Source organism: Lepidochelys olivacea, assembly GCF_965140295.1.
Source record: "Lepidochelys olivacea isolate rLepOli2 genome assembly, chromosome: 1".
NCBI classification, from domain to species: Eukaryota; Metazoa; Chordata; order Testudines; family Cheloniidae; genus Lepidochelys; species Lepidochelys olivacea.
Window position 1 is genome coordinate 7,682,103 of NC_140411.1, and position 11,667 is coordinate 7,693,769.

The following is an 11,667-nucleotide window of genomic DNA, read 5'->3' on the forward strand; positions in this document are numbered from 1 at the left end:
AGAAGATTGGAGGGGAAAGAATGGGTTGACATGTGTGTGCTAAAGTACAGATGTGTAAATGTGATGACTTTTGCTTTAGAAAATATTTGAGAAGTATTCCACATACTGTTTGCAATGGGTTTGTGCAATTAACTCTTTGTTTAGAAAACAGTAGTATAATACTGTCTCTGAGAAACTGACCAGAAGCTCTTTCTAACACTTACATTCAGAACATAAGAACATAAGATCTGCCAAACTGGGTCAGGCCAAAGGTCTGTCTAGCCCAGTATTCTGTCTTCCAAAAGTGGCCAATGTCAGGTGCCACAGAGGGAATGAACAAAACAGGTAATCATCCCCTGTCACCCATTCCAAGCTTCTGGCAGTCAGAGCTCTAGGGACACCATCCCTGCCCATCTTGACTAATAGCCATTGATGGACCTATCCTCCATGAATTTATCTAGTTCTTTTTGGAACCTTCTTATAGTCTTGGCCTTCACAACATCCTGTGGCAAAGAGTTCCACAGGTTGACTGTGCGTTGTGTGAAGAAATACTTCCTTTTGTTTGTTTTAAACCTGCTGCCTATTAATTTCATTTGGTGACCCCTAGTTCTTGTGTTATGAGAAGAAGTAAATAACACTTCCTTATTCACAAAAAGAAAAGGAGGACTTGTGGCACCTTAGAGACTAACAAATTTATTTGAGCATAAGCTTTTGTGAGCTACAGCTCACTTCATTGGATGCATTCAGTGGAAAATACAGTGGGGAGATTTATATACACAGAGAACATGAAACAATGGGTGTTACCATACACACTGTAACCAGAGCGATCACTTAAGGTGAGCTATTACTAGCAGGAGAGCTTCGGGGGGGGGGGGGAGAGACCTTTTGTAATGATAATCAAGATGGGCCATTTCCAGCAGTGGACAAGAATGTCTGAGGAACAGTGGGGGGTGCGGGGTGGGGAATAAACATGGGGAAATAGTTTTACTTTGTGTAATGACCCATCCACTCCCAGTCTTTATTCAAGCCTAAGTTAATTGTATCCTTATTCTCTTTCTCCACACCAGTCATGATTTTATACACCTCTATCCTGCCCCCCCTTAGTCGTTTCTTTTGCAAGCTAAAAAGCCCCAATCTTATTAATCTGTCTTCATGCGGAAACTATTCCATACTCCTAATCATTTTTGTTGCCCTATTCAGAACCTTTTCTAATTCCAATATATCTTTTTTGAGATGGGGTGACCACATCTGTGCACAGTATTCAAGATGTGGGTGTACCATGGATTTATATATAGGATATTTTCTGGTTTATTATCTATCCCTTTCTTAATGATTCCCAACATTCTGTTAGCTTTTTTGACCACTGATGCACATTCAGTGGGTGTTTTCAGGGAACTATCCACAATGACTCCAAGGTCTCTCTCTTGTGTGGTAACAGCTAATTTAGACCCCATCATTTTATATGTACAGCTGGGATTATGTTTTCCAATACATCTTACTTTGCATTTCTCAGCATTGAATTTTTCTGCCATTTTGTTGCCCAGTCACCCAGTTTTGTGAGATCCCTTTGTAACTCTTCACAGTCTGCTTTGGACTTCACTATCTTGAGTAGTTGTGTGTCATCTGCAAATATTGACACCTCACTGTTTACCCCTTTCTCCACATCACTTATGAATATGTTGACACTTGAATGTGGGAGATTTCCTCACAATTGTCACCTAAAAAGAATGGCTCAGATTTGGGAACCCCCTCACATCCTCGGCTGTGAAGACCAATGCAAAGAATTCATTTAGTTTCCCCTCATTGGCCTTCTCATCCTTGAGTGCTCCTTTAGCAACTTGATCATCCAGTGGCCCCGTTGGTTAGCAGGCTTCCTGCTTCAGATTTACTTAAAGAATGTTTTGCTATTACTTTTTGAGTCTTGGGCTAATTGTTCTTCAAATTCTTTTTTGGCCTTCCTAATTATATTTTTATACTTCCCTTGCCAAGTTTTATGCTCCTTTCTGTTTTCCTCAATAGGATTTAAGTTCCACTTTTTAAAGGATGCCTTTTTGTCTCTCACTGCATCTTTTACTTTGTTGTTTAGCCACGGTGGAAACATTTTTTGTTCTCTTACTATTTTTTAACTTGGGGTATACATTTACGTTGAGCTTCTATTATGGTGTCTTTAAAAAGATTCCATGCAGCTTGGAAGAATTTCACTTTTGGCACAGTGCCTTTTAATTTCTGTTTAACTAACTTCCTCATTTTTGTGTAGTCCCCCTTTCTGAAATGAAATGCTACAGTGTTGGGCAGCTGTGGTGTTTTCCCTGCCACAGGGATGTTAAATTTAACTATATTATGGTCACTATTACCAAGTGGTCCAGCTATATTTACATCTTGGACCAGATCCTATGCCCCACTGAGGACGAAATCAAGAACTGCGTCTCTTCATGTGGTTTCCAGGACTAGCTGCTCCAAGAACCAGTCCTTTAAGGTGTCAAGAAACTTGATCACTGCATTATGTCCTGAGGTGACATGTACACAGTCAATGTGGTGATAGTTGAAATCTCCCATTATTATTGAGGTTTTTTAAATTTTTATTGCTTCTCTAATCTCTCTGAGCATTTCACAGTCACTATCACCATCCTGGACAGGCAGTTTATGGTATATTTCCTACTGCTATATTCTTATTATTCAAGCATAGAATTACTATCCATACAGATTCTATGGTACAGTTTGGTTCATTTAAGATTATTACTTCATTTGATTCAACCCTTCCGATTCCCCCAGCAGCACAACCTGATCTGTCCTTCTGATATTTTTTGCAGATGCTTCAGAAGGAATGACTAGGAAGGCACTATATCAAGTGATCTCCTTCAACAAAGGGCACTGTGCTAGTGACAGGCCTCATCACTAAGGCTCCATATTTGACAGGGAAGTCACAGAAGTCATGAATTCCATGACTTTCTGTGACTTCTGCAGCAGCCAGTGTGGCTGGCCCTGGTGCCACCTGAGCAGCTCAGGCATCCCCTAGACCAGCCACACCAGCTGCTGCTGGGGCAGTCTCAGACCACCGTGCCCTCTGCCCATCCCCCAGAAGCAGCAGGAGTTTGGGTGATGGAGCAGGTAGGAGCTGTAGCCTATAGGGCTAACCTGCTTGCTTGCCTGTATATATATATTCTTTCTCAGGTTTAAAAAAAAGGAATTATTTCTTCACACAACGCACAGTCAACCAGCAGAACTCCTTGCCAGATGATGTTGTGAAGGCCAAGACCATAACAGGATTCAAAAAAGAACTAGTTAAATTCATGGAGGATAGGTCCATCAATGGCTATTAGCCAGGATGGGCAGGGATGATGTCCCTAGCCTCTGTTTGCCAAAAGCTGGGAATGAGCGACAGGGGATGGACCACTTGATGATTACCTGTTCTGTTCATTCCCTCTGGGGCACCTGGCACTGGCCACTATCAGAAGACAGGATACTGGGCTAGATGGACCTTTGGTCTGACCCAGTATGGCCGTTCTTATAGATTTCCTATTTCCTTATGGATTTGATTACTTGTGTTATTATAATGGGTTTATATTAAAGTCATTTGGCTGTAATGCAAGAAACCTACAGGCCATATCCTGTATGTTGAGCTAAGGCAAGGTTACCATATCTACGTCTGGGACCTTTCACCCAGATAGTGAAGTTGGCTTAAATACGTCTGGGACCTTTCACCTAGATAGATAGTAATGGCGTAGGGGGTTTCCACATCCGGACCCTCACACTTAACAAGAACACCACAAGGAAAGAAGCAAAATAACTGGGAAAACAAAAATAACATATGTGAGAATGATCTTATGTCATTAATATGTATGTATATGTCATCAAAAAATACAAATAAACCAGCCTATGGAGTAGGTGTATCCTAATATTTTTGTGGGTGAGGAAGATAAGTTTGGCCATAGAAGGGGGGCCCAAGCACTTAAGCATATAAAAAGAGGTGCTAGGGGATTGTTTAGGAAAGGAGGGTGAGCTTGTTTCTAAGCAAGTTTCTTTCTTCTGTCTAATAGTCTGTTAGTTTTAATTCTAAGTTTTAAGTCAGTCAGTTAAGTAAACTAAGTTAGAAGAAAGCTAAGAGCTATCAAAGCTAAGTTCTGCACCTCCAACTCAAGAATTGAGGAACCTGGACTGGACTCTTTTGGCATGCCAGAGGTGAGGCTGGTCCTTTGTCTCTTACTACCAGTTTATCAAGGAAGGGTGTGAGTGTATTAATCAATGCTATATAGAATACAGTACCATATATATATTGTGACAGGGTCAGGCCAGATGGCTACAAGAAAGTGATAGAAGGCAGATATATTAGCCCCAGGTTAAGTAGGTCTCTTTTCCCTGGGTAAGGTAACAGGGAAGATTCCAGAACAATCAGGAACTTTCTGGAAACAAGTAAGACAGACAGGCTGATTAGAACACCTGCAGCCAATCAAGAAGCTGCTAGAATCAATTAAGACAGGCAGGCTAATCAGGGCACCTGGGTTTAAAAAGAAGCTCACTTCAGTTTGTGGTGTGCATGCAAGGAGCTGGGATCAAGAGGCGCAAGAAGCTGCAAGTGAGAAGGTGTACTACTGGAAGACTGAGGAGTACAAGCATTATCAGACATCTGGAGGAAGGTCCTGTGGTGAGAATAAAGAAGGTGTTGGGAGGAGGCCATGGGGAAGTAGCCAGGGAGTTGTAGCTGTCATGCAGCTGTTTCAGGAGCCACTGTAGACAGCTGCAATCCACAGGGCCCTCGACTGGAACCCGGAGTAGAGGACGGGCCCGGGTTCCCCCCATCCCTCCATTCCCCCAACTCCCTACTTAATACCGGAGGAGTTGACCTGGACTGTGGGTTCCTCCAGAGGAGAAGGTCTCTGGCCTATTCCCTGATTCACTAGGTGGATCAGCAGAGACTGCGGGGATTGTTCTTCTTTCTTTTCCCCGTGCTGGCCAGTGATGAGGCTAACTGAGTGAACTGCAGATTTGAGCCACAAAGGTGGATAAACTGAGGGCTGCCATGAACCTCTGAGGTGAGCAGATCTGCCAATAAGTGCAGGACCCACCAAGGAAGACGGGGAACTTTGTCACAATATTCTTAGAATAATAATATTGTATTGTAATCCTGATTTATTTTACCATTTGATTACTATTGTATTATTATTCCTTATATATCAATAAAAGTTTAAACTGTATTTATCTCAGTGTGAGTGTCCTGTCATACCCCCAAGGCTCCTGTGCATATTCTGTGTAGCCTGATTCTGGGCCAAGAACCTTATTGTCTTCTGATCAGATTAATTGGCAAGCCTATAACCCATACTATCCAAATTAATATTAACCTCCTAAAGCAGGCAATAAGGCTCTGGGCGGTGCTTACCTTGGGGAGGGCTCTGCAGAAGTGGTGACATGTCCCTTCCTCAACTCCTAGCTCCAGTCCATGCGCTGCCTCCAGACCCACCACAGCCCCACAGCTCCCATTGGCAGATGTTTCTGGCCTATGGGAGTAGCATAGCCAACTCTTAGGGTAGGGGCAGCATGTGAAGCTAGGAGCACAGTTGACATTTGAAATCGGCCACTCTCATTACCACTGCAAAAGTTATTTTTCCTCCCTTGGTATCCTACTGTTAATTGAATTGTCTTGTTAGACTGACCTCACACATGGTAAGGCAGCTACCATCTTTTCAGGTATTTATACCTGCTCCTGTATTTTCCACTCCATGCATCTGATGAAGTGGGTTCTAGCCCACGAAAGCTTATGCTCAAATAAATTTGTTAGTCTCTAAGGTGCCATAAGGACTTGTTGTTTTTGCCGATACAGACTAACACGGCTACCACTCTGAAACCTGTTACCTGTAATCAGTTTCTTAATATATTAGGCTTAGACTTGCAAATTTGTTTTATTTTGCTTTTGTGACTTACTTTGTTCTGTCTGTTATTACTTGAAACCCACTAGTTAAACATATTTTGTGGTGTATAAAATAAAAATACTACTTTTTACTCTTAATAAAATTACTTTCGTTTATTAATAAACCCAGAGTAAGTAATTAATACCTGGGGGAGCAAACAGCTGTGCACATCTTTCTATCAGTGTTACAGGAGGCGGATACATTATGAATTTACCCTGTATAAGCTCTATGCAGAGTAAAACAGATTTATTTGGGGGTTGGGATCCCATTGGGAACTGGGTGTCAGGGTGCCTGAGACAGGTAACCTGCTGATCAGTTTTCAGCTAAAACCTGCAGCTTTGGGAGCATGGCCCAGACCCTGGGTCTGGGTTGCAGCAGGTTAGAGTGTCTGGCTCAACACGACAGGGTTCTGGAGGTCCCAAGCTGGCAGAGAAAACTGGTTCAGAAGTAATTTCAGCACATCAGGTGACAGTCCCAAGGGGATCTCTGTGACCGAACCCATCACAGTATTCTTGAGGGAAGAGATGGGCAGAGGGAGAGGCCTTAGGGGAAGAGGCGAAGCAGAGTATAGGGTCTCAAGGGGGAAGAAAAAGGGATGGGGCAGGATCACAGAGGGGAAGTGGCTTCTGCATGTGTCCAGCTTTTGCCTTTTGAAAAGGTGGTCACCCTACATTGAACGGACTGGGCTGAGATAGGAGTTAGCTGTGCCTCTGTGAAGGGGCTGAGGACCGTGTCCCCCCTTTATAAGCAGCGGGGGCAGCACAAACTAAGGGGAGGAGAAGGAAATCTGGACCTGAGTCTCTTCCCAGGATTTCTGTGGTTCAGATTCCAATTACACACTGCCCTGCCTTGGTGGGGAGTGAGCTCAGCAGGTGTGCTGTGGGCAAAGCTGTCAATGGAGAGAGGGGGTGTTGCCTAATGGCTTTTCCTGGGTTCCCCATGTTAATCATTTCTCTGAAACAACTCAGTCACCAGCAACTGGCTAAGAGTACAGGGAAATGGTGGATGACTGTGCTCCTTGAATAGCCCCTGTCCACAGCTGGTGCAGCCCCATTGATTACGCAGCTCCCAGAGCGCTCAGGAAGGGCCTGGACTGCGACTGAAGAACAGCCCTGCAGCTTTTGTCATGGCCTTTGGATGTTTCCCCTCTGTTTGCCACTTTCTTGTGGAAGCAGCCTTTGCTGAAACCTGTGTGGGTCTGGGCGGAGTGACTGTAGTGTTCAGCCGTGTCTGTGTTACAGGGACAAGGTGTGTGACTTTTGCCTGAAGAATGCTTTCTCCCAGCCAGACCTTCTGAGATGAAGCCCCCGTGGCTGTTGCTCTGTTGTTTGGCAGTTAGACCCATTCTGTGTGAATGGCTGGCAAACAGCACTCTGGTGACTGTGCTGAAACTCCTGGTGACCCAGTGACATTTCAACACTCTCCTCAGAAACCAACTACCTACCCCTCACTGTCAGCCCAAGCACCCCGACATCTGCCTCAGACACCAAGGGTCTGGAGTCACGGGGCTTCCCAGAAGCCAGCTGTCACAGGACACTGTGGTAAGACAACCTTTATAGACAAATGTCAGATGTGTTGCTCTGTGGAACCCTGACACCACCCTGATCTTAGGGTCTCAGAGTCTCTGAGCATCTGGAATGCATTTATCGTCCCGCCAATGCTGTGAGGTAAGGCAGGGCTACTAAGCACCTGGACAAAGTCTCAGAGACAGCCAAGGGCTTGCCCTCGGTCAGACATGGCAAGAGAATCAAACCCAGCTGACCTGAGGCATAGAGCCATGCCCAGACAACAGCACCAGCCTTCCAGACATCTGAGTGCTGACAGGTCTGGCTGGATTCTCTGCTGTTCCAGAAGAATCCCCTTTGTGCGGAAGAGAGCAGGGATGGCCAGGAGTGGTTTGATTGTCTGGCCTGTACTCCCCCTATCTCAGCAGAGTTTAGAGCAGCCTCGGGGCTGGGCTGACCTCTGCCTGATGGTAACGGCTTCCAAGAGCACATCCCACTCTGCCCAAGACCCTGCAGATAGTGGCCACTCCAGATTGCCCCCATTTGGACCTGAGGTAGCCCTGCAGGCTCCCTTCCCTGCCTCTAAGGTTCTTGCAATGACTTACTCTCATTGTGGTATACTTAATACAAGAGCCCCTTTTTGGGGTCACATTAACTCAGTCTTCTCCAAAACACAGGCTTTCCTACCCTCCAGCACCACCCTCCTCCTTTACTCTGGAGACCCCCACCTCCCTGCTTGCTCGGGTCTTCATCCGATCCGCATCCCCTACTGCTCCTTTTCCCATGAGGTCCCACCTACTGCCTTATCACTTCCCACTAGGCCCTGCCCCCTGTTCATCACTTCTCCCAAGGCTCCACCCCACAGCCAGGCCAGAGTCAGGCCATGATAGCAGCTGCCCCAGGAGCCCAGGCTGCTGCGGGGAGCCCCAGACTCTCCAACTTCCCTGGGTTGTACATCCTAGGAGATAAAATGTAGAGGGTCTGGGGATCCTCAAAGTGACTCTGACTCCCTGGGCAGCTGTTAACATCACCTGGCTTCTAGCCTGAAGAGGAAGCAGAGCCTTGGGTAAAGTGGAGGAGCAGGGGGCTAAGTCTTGTGGGAAGTGATGGGGTGCAGGAAGGTGCAGAGGGGGAAGAGGATCCAGGATGGAATAAATTGTCTTGGCCATTGTCACCACTGCTGCAGACATTTGATGAACTGACCCTTCACTTCACAAATGCCCTGATTATCCTTGCACGAAGATGTTTGTTTTTCACGCTGTACACAATTGGATTTATCAGGGGTGGGATCATCATGTAGACATAGCCCAAAAGAATCTGAAGAAAGTGAGAAGAGCTATTCCCGAATCTGTGTATCAGAGCCAGCCCTATCTCTGGTATGTAGAAGATCAGGACCGCGCAGAGGTGAGAGACGCAGGTGTTCAGGGCCATGAGGCACTCCATGGAGGATGTGATGCTCAGTACTGTTTTGAGGATCATCACATAAGAGAGGAGGATGAGCAGCGAGTCCAACCCCATTGTTAAGAGTGCAACAGACAAGCCATAGATGTTGTTGACTGTGATATCTGCACAAGCCATCTTCATGACATCTTGGTGCAGGCAGTAGGAATGGGAGAGGACATTGGCTCGACAGTATCGGAACCGTTTCACGAGAAAAGGGAGTGGGAATATTAGGGCCACCCCCCTTAACACAAACACTAGTCCCATTTTGGCAATTCTCGGCAGAGTTAAGATGGAAGCATATCTCAGTGGGTTACAGATCGCGATGAAGCGGTCAAAGGCCATCAACAAGAGCATGGAAGATTCAATGCATTGAAGTGAGTGGATGAAGAACAGCTGGGCAAAACAGGCATTGAGGCTGATCTCCCTAGAGTTAAACCAGAATATGCCCAGTATTGTTGGCATGGTGGCTATTGATAAGCCAAGGTCTGTGGCAGTCAACATGGAAAGGAAAATGTACATGGGCTCATGGAGGCTTGGATCTGTTTTTATAATGAACAGAATGACTGCATTTCCTACTATCGAAATAACATACATTAAGCAGAAGGGGACAGATATCCAGAGATAGACGTCTTCCTGCTCAGGTATCCCGGTGAGAAGGAACACTGCAAATTTGAATTTGGTGTCATTGACAGCTGTCATCATGTACTGGGTAGGTCTGAGGAGTTTTGAACTTTCCTTCCTGGAAGGAAAAAATGGAGACTAGATTATATTTAACAAGACATCTTTCTGCTCTCAGTGCCTGTCTAGAGACTCTCACAAGCTGTAGGATGATCAGCAAAATATAGTCTTGGATTTACACCACCAATTGGAAGATAGGCACTGCCAGACTGGATCAGACTTGTAGTCCATTTAGCTCGCTATTTAGTTGCTAGGTCTAGATTCTTCATAATAAGGTGGAAAGAGCCCTGCAATAGGCAGCTCTGAGATAACCTGCTCCCAGGGAAAGTTTCCACTGACCCCACTAGTTAGACATATTTTTTGGTGTAAATCAGGAAAGTTTAGGATCCTTCCCAGACTTTTTAAAAACAATTCTCACTACTGTATTTGGATTTTCTGGTTACCATATAAACATCCAGTCCTTCTTCGAATCCAGCTAAGCTCTTGGCCCCATTGATATTTTGTGGCTGGGAATTCCTCAGTCTGCTTGAGTACTGTGTGATTTTACATTTGTGACCTTTCCAGACACCCTTTCTGGCCCTCCACTTCTGAGTGTGTCCCTGTCATAAATATAAAGGGAAGGGTAAACACCTTTAATATCCCTCCTGGCTGGAGGAAAAATTCTTTCACCTGTAAAGGGTTAAGAAGCTAGGATAACCTTGCTGGCACCTGACCAAAACGACCATTGAGGAGACAAGATACCTTCAAAAGCTGGGAGGAGGGAGAAAAACAAAGGGTCTGTGTCTGTCTGTTTTGCTAGGGACAGAACAGGAATGGAGTCTTAGAACTTAGTAAGTAATATAGCTAGATATGTGTTAGATTATGTTTTTTTTAATGGCTGAGAAATTAAGTTGTGCTGAATAGAATGGATATTCCTGTCTGTGTGTCTTTCTGTAACTTAAGGTTTTACCTAGAGGGACTCTCTATGTTTTGAATCTAATTACCCTGTAAGGTATCTACCATCCTGATTTTACAGAGATGATTCTTTTTACTTCTATTAAAATTCTTCTTGTAAGACCTGAATGCTTTTTTCATTGTTCTTAAGATCCAAGGATTTGGGTCTATGGTCACCTATGCAAATTGGTGAGGGTTTTTACCAACCCTTTCCCAGGAAGTGGGGTGCAAGTGTTGGGAAGACATTTCCAAACAACACTTTTCTAATAAAAATAAACCCAGATGAATGTTTGGCGGTGGCAGTGGAAGTCCAAGGGCAAAGGGTAAAATAGTTTGTACCTCGGGGAAGTTTTAACCTAAGCTGGTAAAAGTAAGCTTAGGAGGTTTTCATGCAGGTCCCCACATCTGTACCCTAGAGTTCAGAGTGGGGAAGGAACCTTGACAGTCCCATTGTATCATGGTGTGTGAAAACACATGGGAGGTACATGGTGAAAATCCTTATTGTATTTATCTGCCCTGTACTGAAGCTATTTATAAATGCCTGTCTTTGCCTAATATAATATATTTATATGTCTTTGCCTAATATAAATGTCTGCCTTTTCTCCACTCCTGAGAGTTCAAATTCTGCCACTGCCTCTTTACAGTACATGGGATAAATTCTTAGGGCCAGATTCTGAATTCAACAACATTGACATCAACTGCATCATTCCAGTTTTACATGTATCAATTTGATTAGAACCAGGCTCTATTAACTTTCCCTTACCAAATGCTCCCAGTGATACACTCTGACCTCCAAGAAACCCTCTAAGAGAAGCTGAAGTGTTTTTCCTGGCAAGTATTGACTGAATCCAGAGAGTTCAATCATCCTACAGGCTTCTTTTCATCTTCACCGGATCTGCAGCCTATTCTCATTCAAAAGTCTGAAGATATTTGGCAAATTAAAAGCTAACACAGACAGTTACTTATCTGGGTGGAGGAGGGGTTGGTGTCAGAAAGAAGGAAATAGTGCAAACAGTAGGTTCACTAGGTTTGCACTAATATCCATTTTCAGCTTGGAAAAGAGGAGATTAAGGGGGGATATGATAGAGGTCTGTAAAATCATGAGTGGTGTGGAGAAAATGAATAAGGAAAAGTTATTTACTTGTTCCCATAATATAAGAACTAGAGGCCATCAAATGAAATTAATGGGTAGCAGGTTTAAAACAAATAAAAGGAAGTTCTTCTTC

General features: G+C 44.5%; 1 protein-coding gene across 1 annotated transcript; it reads right to left on the reverse strand.

Annotated features, from left to right (window-relative positions):
- Positions 1–8,593: 8,593 nt before the first annotated feature.
- LOC311513382 (olfactory receptor 51G2-like) lies at positions 8,594–9,532 on the reverse strand (the record flags this gene model as incomplete). Its single annotated transcript, XM_084615177.1, has 1 exon — positions 8,594–9,532. One exon carries the CDS (start codon positions 9,530–9,532, stop codon positions 8,594–8,596), a length of 939 nt encoding a protein of 312 aa, XP_084471303.1.
- Positions 9,533–11,667: the final 2,135 nt, after the last annotated feature.